The 14,788-nt window shown below is 42.3% G+C and overlaps 1 protein-coding gene across 1 annotated transcript; it reads left to right on the top strand.

Annotated features, from left to right (window-relative positions):
• The first annotated feature begins 9,512 nt into the window (after nucleotides 1–9,512).
• LOC130472048 (uncharacterized) lies at nucleotides 9,513–10,588 on the top strand. The gene is made up of 3 exons (XM_056842463.1): nucleotides 9,513–9,884; nucleotides 9,977–10,105; nucleotides 10,259–10,588. Exons 1-3 carry the CDS (start codon nucleotides 9,513–9,515, stop codon nucleotides 10,586–10,588), a joined length of 831 nt encoding a protein of 276 aa, XP_056698441.1.
• The last annotated feature ends 4,200 nt before the right edge of the window (nucleotides 10,589–14,788 follow it).

The following is a 14,788-nucleotide window of genomic DNA, read 5'->3' on the forward strand; positions in this document are numbered from 1 at the left end:
CTCGAAGATACATCGCCAACACCAGGTTTAGTAACTCCAAGCTCCGTCCGTCGTCCCTCATTTCAAGGATCTCTGCTTCCCCAACCTCGATTCGCACCTTCAAACATGTCCATCGAAGATTTGCGAGACCAGATGGTCCAAATGACCCAACTTATGGGCCAACTGAAAATGGAAAATGAAGCTTTAGCGGCTGCGCAAGCCAAAAATGACCTCGATAATGAGAAGAGGATTGAAAAAATGGTCCTACAGCAAACCATGGGGAGCAAATACTTCTCCCTCGATCCCGAACCTTTTCCTGGCAAATTACCAGAAAAGTTCAGTTCATCTGACTTACCAAAGTTCAAGGCCACGGACAACCCCCGTGATCATCTACTGAGCTTTCTGAATACCATGAACTTGAAAGGCGTGGACAAGTCCATGTACTTACCTGCCTTTCCTTTGTCCTTGGAACCTGTGCCGCTCAAATGGTACTATCACCAGGACCCTAAGCTCTTCCCCACTTGGGAAGACTTTGTCAATGTCTTCATCAAGCAATACTCGTCGAACATGGATTTCCAAGTCACCATGCGCGAGCTGGAAGTTCTCTTCCAAAAGAAAAATGAGGGTTTCACAACCTACTTTGCTAGATGGAGGGACCAGGCGGCCCAGCTAATCAATAGGCCTCCAAAAACAGAATTGGTCCAAAAATTCATTGGCAACCTGGACCCGGCTTACAGACAACACCTTAGGTACCTGGGACTTGACACTTTCAAAAGAGTTTATGATGTGGGAATAAAGATCGAGGACGACCTCGCCAAAACCATACAGAGCAAACCCACATATAAGACCAACACCTATAATCGGGGTAACACATCCCAAGCCCAAGAAGTCCATGCTGTAGAAGAGACTCCCGCCCGAAGAAACCCTGTAAGATGGGTCCGAGACCGAAAGTTTGCCCCACTCGGGTCAACTTTGGTACAAGCCTTTGAAAGACTAACCAATCAAGGAAAGTTGAGACCTATAGGCCCCACCCGTGACCCTCCTGTCAAAAGCAAATATTGGGTCGAAGGTACTTACTGCAAATTCCATCAAGGAAATGGGCATGACACTGAAAACTGCTGGAGTCTAAAACATACGATCCAGGACATGATAGAGGATGAAGTGATACCTCTCCCTAACGTTGGCAAACCCAACAACAACAAGAGCCCACTCGGCTCTTGTCACATCTTTCTCGACCAACCAGAGAATTTCGACCCCACGGTGTATATTACACCTCAAGGTGCACCACTCGCTGTGGTCCCTATGGATCGAATCGAGAGGGAAGTGTGCGGTGTGTGGAACGATGATGCTGAAGATATTTACCTATCTCAAGTCTCGGGCCAGGACTTCTTCACTAAAACTTGGCCCGGGTATGCTCTCATTGACACCACCCCTCAGGAGCCCGAGGTCGACAACCTCACCCGATCCTGAAGGATATACCAACCGGATATTCACCCACCTCCTATGGACGACATCCCGGTTAGGGAAACTCCTGAGAATGGACGGCACGCCACCGTCGCGGAAGTCATTGAAAATCCTCTCCTGAAACAACTAAAAAGAACTAAGGCTGAGATTACCATCTGGGATCTTATGTGTACTTCAAAGGAACATCGCGAAAAGCTTATTCGCTCACTTGACCTCATCTCAGTACCTACAGATATCACACCTGACTCATTAGTTAGCCACGTCACAAGAGATGCCGGGGAAAAGGCCATAGTTTTCACTGATAAAGACTTACCCAAAGAGGGGGGTGCTCACAATAAAGCCCTTTACCTAGTGGTTGGATGCAAAGGACAAAACATCCCCCTAGCGCTCGTAGATAATGGTTCGGCGGTTAATGTCTGCCCATTGCGAACCGCCCATTGCTTGGGGCTAGGAAACGATGATTTCCAAACCTCCACGCAAGGGGTACGAGCTTATGATAACTCCCGAAGGCCTGTATTGGGAAAAACCAACCTTACAATACAAACCGGGCCTGTGGCACGCACCACGGAGTTTCAAATAATCGACATCAAGCCCACTTTCAACCTCCTCTTGGGGCGACCTTGGCTCCATGACTTAGGAGGTGTGGCTTCTACCTTGCACCAAATGATTAAACTTAACCATAACGGGGTAATACTAGAAATCCGCGCCCCTCCTCTCGACGCCAGTTGTACTATGGTTGGAACGGCCGAAACTGCAGACGACCTTTATGGGTTTCAAATGGAAGAAACAATCCAGTTTATCGAAGATTATGATCCAGCATTCCTAGACCCGCATGCATCCCGAGTCATCCCTAGAATGCTGTTAGCTCAAGGCTATTTTCCAGGAACCCCATTGGGCATAAGGAAGAAGGAATGCACATTCCATCCTTTTCCCGACAAATCTACTCCCTTTGGCTTAGGTTATGAACCAACGGAGGAAGATATTGCTAACCGCCTATCTAGGCTACGCCTTAACAAAACCAAACAAACCACCCTCCTTCCCCCGTATCAAAGGACCCTTAACGGGATGTTCGTTCGGGAAGGAGAAGAACACCCATGCTGTGATTTCCCTGAACCCTTCGTTCAGGATGGCTTGCTAAAACCCGGATTTGAAATTTTCCATGACTGCCACACCTTGGATGAGGCACCCCACCTCGCCAAGGCTAAAACAGCTGAAATATTGGACAACCAGGCTCTATGGACATTGTTTAACGAATCGAGGCCTATGGAGAACGAGACTGTGATGACTACCCTAGCTTTACAAGATGAAGGTTTTGATCCAACCCGGTTAATCTCTCCTGCATCAACACTAGAAGAGGTCGAGAACCGATGGGTGAAGACATATCAGTGGGTCAACGCAAAAGGAATGGAATTCAAGATGAGTACCGGTGAAGGACCGAAGTTTTATGAGACTAAACCCCAGGCTTGAGCCACATAGAGCACCATTAGTAAAAAGCGCCTAGTAGTTCTTTAGATTGATAGAAAAAAAATAATAGAGACTTTAGATGGTCCTAAGGCCCTTTAGAATATGGGTCAGTTTTATTTCAGTGTGTTTTCCTTACTTTCCGAATCAATAAAGGCGTAATATTTCTCCTAAAATTTTTATTCTAACACTAAATAAACACCAAATGTACTTGCAAAATACAAAAATAAAGAGGCGGCCCACTCTAGGCCCAACAAACAAAGCCCACTCGGTTTTGAAATAGTGCCATGGGAACCAATTCCCGAAACCCACAAAATAAACCACACTATCCCATTCATATCCCCAAAACCTAAAAAGCCAACCAGTGTCATCATAAGAGCCAATCCATGCAACCCAAAATCAAAGGAAATCAAAAATTTTAAACAATGCAAATGTTACCAAAAAAACAGATTCATAAAACATAGAAAGCCTACACAAAGATCTTCATAAATTCCGCACCCTAACTCCATTTTCAAAACTGTTTTGAGTCGCCAATAGAAAAAATTAATCTGGACAAAAATGCGTTTCACGCTAACAGTAAAAAAAAGCCTCCAAAATAGCCTCAAAATTAACTTTAAATACGAAGCAAAATATCAAGGCACAAAAAAAAAGAAATAGAAATAAACGTAAGAACATGTGAAGCAAAGCGTCAAAAATAGACCGCCCAAGTCATTTTCAGCGCCCAGGGCTGGGCGCCGAAATTTCTGACGCCCCAGCCTGGGCGTTGAAACTCTCTGCCTGCCAAAAGTTTTCTTTTTCGAAAGTGCTCGTCATTTTATCCGCACACAACGGAAAAATAACGAACACTTGGGGGGTACAGTACGTATCCAAATAGGTTTACCAAGAATATAGCTATACAAATTAGTCGAATTTTACGCGCAAAAAAAACGGCAGATGAAAATGATGATAAATACTTCACTCATTTGACCAATTAAGTAATATGTTTCCACTTCAGGACATATCTACCGAAATCCGGCATACTAGAACTTATTCTAAAGCTAGAACTACGCGCGACCTGATTCTGACAAGATACATAGGCAATCCTTACCAAGGATTCGGTACAAATAAAAAAAATATATTCTTTGTGCAAAAAGTGTTAGACATATAAAATACATAAAAAAGAGGAGAAACAAAATAAAAGAGTGAAAATGAAAACTAAAAATACGCGTTTATTAAAATATAATAAGAAGGAAAACAAAGTGCTAGGAATAAAAACAAACACAACTGAAATAAATAAAGGGCACCTACACCCAAGCAAGAACTACACTACTCTAGTTCTTCCGGATCATCAAATAAAGTCTTGTAGAGAGCAATGTTCGCAGGATCCACCCCCACAGTCTTCTGCGCTGCCCCAATATCAATCTCCATAAGAACCGGCTCCTGGACACTAGCTTCCAAAGATGTCAAGGCTTCAGAAACATTCTCAATTATAGCCCGCTCAGCCTCGAAGGCACAGGCAATGGTGGGAGAAGGATTATTATCACCAACTAGACTAGCCACTGTTTCTACAGGCGGCTGAGCCTTCCTAACCCATACATTTCTTTTAACAACAGCAGGCCCCTTCATGTTAGGCATCTTTTTAGGCCTGAAACTGGAACGGGGAGGAACTTCCTTTCGCTTTCGATTAGGACGAGCTTTCACAGTCTTAATACTATAGGTACGAGGTCTGGCAGAATCAGGACCCTCATACTTAACACGAATACGAGGTATCAAAAGCTCAGCCGGCTCCCCATTTCGAGCCTCGGTCCTCACATCTTTGTCATCGGAGCTCATCCACAACTTGTAGTTTTCAGAAAGACCCACAAAGCCATTTGTAGCTACGGCCCAACGCGGGAGACCATCATAATACTTGGCCCACGCTAGGACCCGTGTTTGTGCAAAGGCCGCTACCTTAGGTGGTACCGTATCAGAAAAGGGGATAGTCTGCCTTAAAACATACTGACGCATGACTCGGTAAGGGAAAATATAAATGGGACGAGATAGCCCCAACAAAGAAACATAAACCGATACATCAGAACCCCCTGTCATAGTAGTCAAACCCCACCATGGTACCACCCACTTAATAGAACAAATACCATAAGTAAAAAAGGAGGTCCATTCGGCCTCGTCCTGGCCTTGGTGCAAGTATTTTCGGTTACCCAAAGCTATGGGGCGATAATGTTTAGGATCGGCAGGAGCTTCCAAAAGTCTAAGCCGTTCCGCAAGCCAAATCTGCAAAAACAGGTAAGATCGAATCAAAAGAATGAAAAGAAAGAAAAAACGGTTCCTGGAGAGCAGTTTCAACGCCCAGGACCAGGTGCCGAAAATTCCAGCGCCCAGCCCTGGGCGCTGAAACTCAGCCCCAGGCAAAAAGAAATATATGCAAAAGGGACGTGCATGCGCGCAAAGAAAAAATTCGATTACCTACAGTAATAGGGGGCTTCCCTTAAAATGTTCGGATTTGGCATCCTTCTTCAGCTCATCCGCACTCAGCAAAGTCTTGGCAACAACCAACGGCATGATAGAATAGCAACTTTCCATCTGGCTAATCAAGGGGATCAACCTTATGTCACCGAACTCACCTTTGTTATTCGACAGCAAATAATGATTAAACAAGGAAAATACAAGGGCTCGAATGTTCAATTTTTGTTCGCTCATATTCTTACTAGGCCTAAAGTGATGTTTTACAAGTTTCGCCAAGTTAACCTTATCATCTACAACAATTTCAGCAAACATGTTATCATTTAGCCCTAGGAAAGCCCTTATGGTTGTTTTACCCTCTTCAATAGTGCTAGGGGTAACAGGAGTAGCATTAGTAGGATAACCAAGGATCGCAGCAAATTCATCGGGCAAAGGACATATTTCGTTGCCCCGAAGGGCAAAAACATGATGATCGGAGTCCCAAAAGCTTAGGGCAGCATGCAGAAAGTTATAATCAATATTAATTTGTTGTAAGCCTAAAAGTGCCTCTAAGTGGTATTCTTTTAACAAAGTTTTTTCTGTGGGAGTAAGGGCCCGTAGCCAACGCCTAACAGTCCGTTGGAGTGAGAAAGTAGGGATCGACATGGCAAAAGCAGTGAATAATTAGAGCACAGCAAAAGGAGAGAAAGAATTTGAGAGTGGTGGATAATAAGGGACGTATCTAGCCCCCTATATATAGCTGAACGCACCCAATGACATCCTGATCCCATTCGGAAACGTGTTAGGAAATCCGAAAATCAAATATTACCAGGAAAGGACTTTCAGCGCCCACGCCTGGGCGCCGAAATGTTTAACGCCTGAACTTGGGCGCTGAAAATGCAGCCCAAGGCCCAGATTTCACAAAACACGGAACAGGAAAGGAATTAAGACCGTGTTGCTAAAACACGAGGCCCTATTGCAAGTAGGATCAAGCCCAAAGCACCTTTAGCTCCCAAATAAGCAAGAAAAAAATAATAACATTAAAACTTGGTCGAAACTTAGACTCGTCTCAGAAAATGCATATGTACACTTTCAAAAAAAAAAGAGCAAGTTAAATATCATGGTCATTCTTCGAAACACCAAAAATATGTGTCGTCAAGTCATTGGTTTTCCAAATAAAAAATGTTTGTCTGTCAAGGGGTTAATCCGGGCCAAGCTAAAACCGAATGTCACCTGAAAACTAAAGTCGCACTCCACGGCTTCGCTAAAGTAGCACACTACTATAAAAGGTCGCTCGCACATACGAGCATGACCCCAAACATGATTACAAGATGCGAAAAACAACCGACGAGCCCCAATGCTTGGGGGCTCGCAAAAAAATAGACTCCAACGAGGAGCGCGCGATCAAAATCACATTCCCAGACTGCGCCATACACCATATCATGTTTGGATATCTCAAAAAAGAACAACAAATAGGTTCGACCTCATCGAAAGGACGTCACTGACGCTTGTGCACGGTCCTCTGATCAAAGACCAAGTCGAGCCGTAAAGACTAGCTCAAAATCACGAAAGCGGACGGTCGCAAGACAAAGATCCGTCTGAACACGTTGTCGGCCCACGTTCAGGTTACAACTAAATTCGAGCACCCCTCGAAAGAATTCGCTCTTGCAAGAATGAATAAAAGAAATTCTCAAAAGAAATCACAAAGAACCAAAGAAATAGGAACTTGCCCATCTTCCGTCGGCAAGATCGCGTCACAAACCGCGCGAGTTCCCAAATCGAAAAGAAAACGAATGCAGGGACGTCCACCCTCAGCGGACAGGGCTCGCCCACCCTCAGCGGGCGGGGTCTGCGTTACTAGCCGCGCAGGTCCTCGGTTTTCGACAAAAATAAAGTCTTCAATTTTAAAATAGGCTCGCCATCTTCAGCCGGCGGGGTCTACGGCGCAAACCACGTACGTCCTTATTTTCAAAAAAGCAAAATAAATTTCAAAATAGATTCGTCCACTTCTATCGGACGGGGTGTCCACCCTTAGCGGACAGGCCCGCCATCTTCAGCAGGCGGGGTCTACGTCACAAACCGCGTAGGTCCTTATTTTCAAATTACAAAAACAGATTCGTCCACTTCTATCGGACGGGGTGTCCACCCTTAGCGGACAGGCTCGCCATCTTCAGCCGGCGGGGTCTGCTCCATTAAACCGCGCAGGTCCTTAGTCGCTGCAGCGATAACTTTTGTTGGATTTTCCTTCGTTTTACGTCCTATAAAAACAAGGGTGCTGGATTTTCCTTCGTTTTACGTCCTATAAAAACAAGGGGGTTTTCTCGTTTAGCTAGCCTTGAAAACGAGAATCTTTAAAAAACGTTTTACCTCGTGATTGGGCTTGGCCAGGCCCAATTACACTTTATAGCTTTGATTTCGAAAAACTCTGTAGCTACTCCCAATGACAAAGTGAGGGAGTTTCTATGCACCTTTAGATTCTTCCAATGACAAAGTGAGGAAGTTTCTATACTATCAGTTGACAAATCCCAATGACACGTGAGGGATATGTCGACACTTCAAGTGATGACCCTTAAGTCAAATGTTATCACTCGGGGCTCGTGAGACCCTCGCAAAACAGGTCACATACACCATGGCTTGTGTGACGCACTCCGTCTAATACTTTGACCATCGTCTTACTCCAAGACTCAGTCAAAGTGGGGGCTAACTGTAGACACCTACTTTTGTCCCCGTTCCCGCAAGGGAAAGGTTCGATGATGAAGACGTAAATCTCCACTTGACAACGCATCTCCTATAAAATAAACGAATCTCAATTCCCCATTTCATTTCACCCGAAACCTTCTATTTATGGAAACCTGCTAAAAATAGTAACTGCCGTAAAAAGGTAGCTTCTAAAAGTGGCAAATCATAAAGGATAGAAACCTGTCAGAATTAGGTGTTGCATTCCAACATAAATCCTAAATGAGATAGAAAACCGCGAGAATCCTATTCCTAATAGGATTCGGAAATAAGAGTTACGTATTAATTAAAATCCTAACGAACCTAGAGTTCATAACGGGCCCAGACGCATTCCGTCATAAAATTGATACGCGCTAAAAGACTCGAATTAATCTCAAACTCTACGGATTTCAGGAATCCGAATCTGACTAAAGAAAACAGCCCAGACCCTATTTTCAACGCCTGGCTCTGGGCGCCGAAATCTTCGGCGCCCAGGCCTGGGTGCTGAAAATACCTGGGTACGTGTTTTTTCCTAATTCTTTGTGGATTAGAACTCTGCAATTCTTTCTTTCCACGAACTCTTCCCTATAAATAGGCCCCTAAATTCGACGTGAAAGGAACACAACAACAACACATAATTATATTCTGAGTATTGACTCCAACCCTTAGCCTAAGCCTCTCGCTGCGAAATTGTTCACGCGTTCTGTCGCAATCGATCCATAAATCGAACAAAACGTATCCTTTCCCATAATTGAGATTCGTTAAATAAAAAGGAGAAATAGCAAAGTCAAAGTGGTTAGTTTTCTGAGAACCGTGACGCACCTCTCAAGGGTGCGTCGTAATTTGTCCCTTTTCGATGATTTAACTGCTTTCCTCGCCCTTTTTATGAACTGTTAAACTAACCTAATCTGATTGTTCTATCACGCCTAACAAATATAATATTTTTGGGAAATCGGATTATCATGCTAGGTCCCTTAATGCTATTTAAATCAGATAATCACGATCGAATTAGTATTATATGTTGCATATTGCTAAAATCAACTCAGATTAGTTTAATAGTTAACGCATGTCCCTTCAATTATTTATGCTGAGCTAGTAAGGATATCCTGCCTCTGGAGTTATCGACAAGCGAAGTACTCCTCTCGGTAGTTACAGTCCCCCGAACCCTCAATCTCTACCTTGCGGGTGTATATTGAGAGATCCCCACACCAGGGATCACAAGGGAACCTACGGCCGTCGTGGTCAAACATAATTGCACTCCCTTTATGTCACGATAACCGGGTTTTGTCAGTTTTTCTCATTGTCGTTAAAAACTGAATGGCGACTCCTTTATTACTAGTCAATTGGGTGTGTACTCACGGGAAATCCAATTACACTTGATTGAATAAAAAGAATCGTCACACCCACGAGGGACAAGGTCACGCATTAGCCTCGTGCTTTTTCGACCCCCTCACACCTACCTGTTTGCTATAGGTATGGAATGCCTTTCCAGATGCTTGGATGTGGTTGAGAAGAAAAAAGAGTTCAAGCATCACCCTAGGTGTAAAAAGTTAAACATCATCCATATGATGTTTGCTGATGACCTACTGATGTTTGCTAGGGCAGATATTCCCTTTGTGTCTGCTATCTTTCAAGCTTTCACTAAATTCTCAAAAGCTTCTGGTTTGGAAGCCAACTTGCATAAGAGTGATGTGTATGTTGCTGGTGTTCCGGAATCAGCTGCAAATCAGATTGTTGATGCTTTGGGCATAGCTAAAGTGTCTTTTCCTTTTAAGTATTTGGGGGTGCCCCTTACAACAAGGAAGCTTAGCTATACTGAGTGCAAACCCTTGATAGAGAAAACAGTTGTTAGGATCAAAAGTTGGGCTACTAAATTCTTGTCTTATGATTGCAACTAGTAAGATCAGTGCTCTTTGGAATTCAACTATATTGGTGCCAGATTTTTGTCATGCCTAAAAAGGTAATGAAAGAAATTCAGAAGATATGCAGAATGTTTTTGTGGTCTGGTACTGGTGAAGGTTCAGCAAAGGCTCCTGTTTCATGGGAAAGTTTGTGCTTACCAAATCATGTGGAGGGTTGAATATATATGAAGGATTTAACTATCTGGAACAAGGCAGCCGTGTTCAAACACTGTTGGGCTTTGTCAATGAAGCAAGATAGATTATGGATTAAATGGATGCATACCTACTATGTGAAACAACATAATTTCTGGACTATGCAGGTTCCTAATGGTCTTACTTGGTCCATAAGGAAAATTTGGGCTAATAGAGAAGTGTTTGTGGAAGCCGGGGATGCTGATAAATTCATCAAACATGGAAAATATAGCATACAGAAGATGTATCTTAATTTGAGGAAAAATGCAAGTTCAGTTACTTGGAAAAGAATTGTTTGCAACAGCAAAGCTAGCCCAAAAGCCACTTTCATTGTGTGGTTAGCTCTGCAGAATAGATTAGCTACCAAGGAGACTCTGTTGAAATGGAATATGCAGATTCATGGTGATTGTGTCATATACCAGACACAGTTAGAAACTCTGGAACATCTGTTTTTTTAGTGTAATTTCTCAAAAAGTGTGTGGAGTTCTGTGTTGAGAAAAATAGGTGTTGTTTGAACAGTTCAGAACTAGCAAAGGGAGGTTGATTGACAGCAAAGAAGAGTAGAGGTACAAAGCCAAGAGATAAAATCTGTAGTATGGCTTTTGTGGAAACAGTCTACAACATTTGGCTACAGAGGAACTCTAAGTTGTTTAAAAGTAATATTGATTCTGTTAATGTAATTAGCTCTAGAATTGTTTTCCTTGTTGCTTGTAGGTGTGATGATCAGATGAGAAAGTGTCTGTGTTAGTTCTAGTTGCTAGCTTACTGTCTCAAGTGTGAGATTGTAAGGCTTGGAGTGTTTGTTGTGTGGTTGTAATCTTTATTCTTGGTAAATAATAAAATCTCTTATTAGCTAGAAAATAAAGTTGGTTGCATTTGACCCACATGAATATGGGGGGATTCGTCAAGCTAATGACGTTAAACGAGCGCTACCCGGGAGGCAACCCGGTTGTCTAACTCTTAGATTTAGTTTGTTTTTGTGTACTAACCATTGTTTGTTAGCTTTGTTTTTGTTTTAGGTGAAAGGCTTGCAAAAATCTGCAGAACCGGGTCATGTGCGATTGCACCGCATTTAGTTCGATCGCACAAGGGTGCCTCTGTGCGATCATGTTCTATTAAACGGTCGCAGAGAGTGTGGTTTTGAGATCAGAAGGTAGCAAAAAAATTGTGCGCTCGAGTGATTTTTTGTGTGATCGCACAACATTTTTTGCGATCGCACAGAATTTCTGTTCGGTCGCACAGGCCTGCGATGGCAGTTTCTGAGTTGGTTTAATTCAAAAAATTGCGAGCCTCTTTCATTTTCATTCTCCCTTTTTCAGCATTCTCTCTCTCTCAAACACAAAACCCTCATCTCTTCTACCTTCATACTCCATCCTTCCCTCATTCTTGCTCAATTCTTCTCACCAATTTCACTCTAAACTCCTCACATTCATAAAATCTTCATTATTCAAATCCCTAAATCCCAATTTTTTTCAGATTTTGAAAAAACCCCAAAATTTAGGGTTTTTCAAGAATTTTCAATTTGTGACCTTTGGTGCATTTGGAGCTTTTGAGGCTACTTGGGATTGTTCCTTGCTACTTCCTTGCTTGTGGTGACGATTTATTTCCCTTAATTCTTCATTTTCATTCCAATTTTCACCATTTTCATGTTATTTTAGAAATTTCTGAATTTTTGATTTTGGGTGTTTAATGATGCATGTTTGATTATGTGTATTTTCCTTAATGGTATAGAAGAGTTATGCATGTTTCATTTCTTATTCTACAAAAACTTTAGACTTTTGGTGATGTTGAGTGGAATTTTAGCTAGTTTGTTGTTCTTGGTTGTGGAGGTAATGTTGTTCTTGATTGTGGAGTAATGTATGGAGTAATATTGTTAGATTGAACTTCTTGGGGAGCTTGTATAGTGTTTTGGTGTTTGATTGTGATTGTTTGTGGACTAACTTAGTTTTTCCTTCATTTTGGATCATGGTTGGTTTTTCGCTTGTTTTGTGTAGATTTTCTTTTGCCTAAGCTCATCATGGCTTCTAAGCGTTCCAAGAAAGGTCCCAACACCTCTTCATCTAAGAGAAAAGCTCCGGCTCCTCCGGACCTAGAAACCTATGGGATTGAGTTCCAAGATCAACGGTCTTGGGAATTCTTCGCGGCTTTGTCTAAGAGGGCCATCAAGCCCACCAAATTCTACCATAAGGAGAGTGTTCAAGCCTTGGGGGTTGAAGCGGAGGTAAACAAGTTGATCTCGGGGATTAGTTGGAATGCGTTTGTGCAACTGAACCGCACCGACTAGGAAAAATGTGATACAAGATAAGGATGGGGATGACGTTATTGAATTAAGCTTCCAAATTTTTGGCAATCATCACTCTTTGGTGCACCAGGATATTAATGCTATCTTCTCTATTGCTTCGGACAAGGGGCTCATCACTAACCCTATGACTGAGTGTATGGAAGACTATGATGAGCACAGTTGGTGGCGCTCATTAACCGGAGAGAGGGGGAGGTTCCTTTCCGTATCGGCCAACTCGTCATTCCATCATCCGGCCATCCGGTATGTGAGTCGCCTCCTCATCTTTTCCCTTTTCTCTAAGGGTGATACCGGTGCCTTGTCGGGCACGGAACTTGGGGGATTGTGGTTGGCGTCAAGGGATGACAAGGGCATCTTGGATTTTGGCCAACTACTCATTACACGGATCATCGAGGTGCGGAATTGCCACCCAAATAGCGGGGACATCATCCTTGGGGGCATGCTCACTCTCCTTGTTCGGGCTCTTCCGGGCAACCCCTATGAGAATGATCTCAATGCTATGCAACCCGTTCCCGGTGGCGAGTTTTGAACGTCCGCGCAATGTACAATGCCAAATGGCTCTCGTACACGGACGTAGAGGATCTCTATATTTGGAGTGTGAAGACAATCGATTGGTGTAGTCTTCCCGATCAATCTCTCACCTCTTGGACTCCTCACGTCCGTTACTTGATTCCCCGGAATCCCGGTTTCTCCATCACCACCGCTCGTGGTCCTTTGCCTACTCCTCCTCTTCGGCCTCCTACACCGGCCATGGAGCCTTCCCCCCATGAGAAATTCTATGTGTTCAAATTCTAAATTCAAACCCACATAGTGTCATGACTAGGGTTATTCGAAAATGTTTTATGCCATGCATTTGGATACAATTTTTAAGGCTCGTGGAATAAGCATCTCATTCCCTTGCCCGGATCTCACCCATCCGTTTCTAAGATTCATTGCCTTATCCAATACAGAGTCAATTTTGGTCTTTCCAAACGGGACCCTTAAAATCGTTTGGTGGCGACTCCTAAATCCAAAAACATACAAAGCTCCAAGTCCATATTCTCGTAGGGGAAATACAAAAGAGCACATACAAAAAAAAACCCCTACAATTAGTATTGGATTTTGATTAATAATTGTATTTGGGATTGGTTATGAACACCAAAGCCGAGGATTTTGATGATTAGATTGTCAAGGATAATTTTTATTTGAAGTATATGAATTTTCAGATTTGGTTTATTAAATAAAGCTCTAAGTTTTATGACTTAATGAAATTTAAATCTTGATTTAGGGTTAGGGTTTTGTTTTAACTCTTATGACTGATTGATTAGCATAATTAGATAAATATTTTAATTATGGTAATCAATAATAATTTTTAGATTCGTTTAAAGTCTTAAAGTGTTGATTTTTAACGGTTTTACATTCTAGGGTTTTAAACGATTAACTAGAATTATTATTTTAATGATTAACGATTAATTTCTAATTAATTCAAGCATTTTAAAATTAAATAAAGTTGCTTGAAATTTAATGAACTTGGATAATAATTAAGTTTCATTTTTTTAATAAAAGGAGGAGATTTCTAAATGAGTGGATTGAATCATAAAGTGACCATTTTACTTAGATATTCAAGGTACGTTGATAATACATGTTATGATTATATGTTGTGATTCATGTTTACTTGGATTATTGGATTCACCTTTCAGTATGTGAGCAAGCATGTTATATTGGTTATGGTTGTTGAATTGAAGTGAACAAGCATGTTATGATTGGTTATTATAGACACCAAATTCGTGTCTCCCCTTTAAGACTGATGACGAAACCATTAGCCTAGTTCCAAGATTGGTATAACTCCGAGTGAAAGTCCCAATTGCTAAAATACAATGAAAACATTCCAAGTCCGAAAATTCAAACTAATCCCCAAGTCTGTTACCATTCCAGAACTCGGTACAAAATTCGATTCCTAAGTACAAATTCGAAATTCCAGATACAAACTCTCAAAACGGACCTCTCCGTTGGTCTCCGAGCCACATTTCAAGTCAAAATCACACCAAACAATCCAAATTCGGGGGTCGACCCACAAAATCGAGCATCCCGGGCACCGACCCATTAAACCGGATTCAAACCGTACAAATGTGCAAGAGGTTTGCGTCTAGAAACAAGAAAATCAACCTCCTTAAGAAAGCCAATCCCGCTACAATACAAAAAGGTACAACTCCGTACGGAAGTTCCAATTGCTAAAATGTATTCCAAAATCCAAAGTCCAATTCCCGAGCCCGTTCCCAATACGGAACTCGGTACAAAATTCAATTTCCAAAAATCAATTTCAAAATCCAAACACAATCTCACCCAATGGACCTCTCAATTGGTTTTACAAGGCCTTTCC

Source organism: Spinacia oleracea, chromosome 4 (assembly GCF_020520425.1).
Source record: "Spinacia oleracea cultivar Varoflay chromosome 4, BTI_SOV_V1, whole genome shotgun sequence".
Classification (NCBI taxonomy): domain Eukaryota; kingdom Viridiplantae; phylum Streptophyta; class Magnoliopsida; order Caryophyllales; family Amaranthaceae; genus Spinacia; species Spinacia oleracea.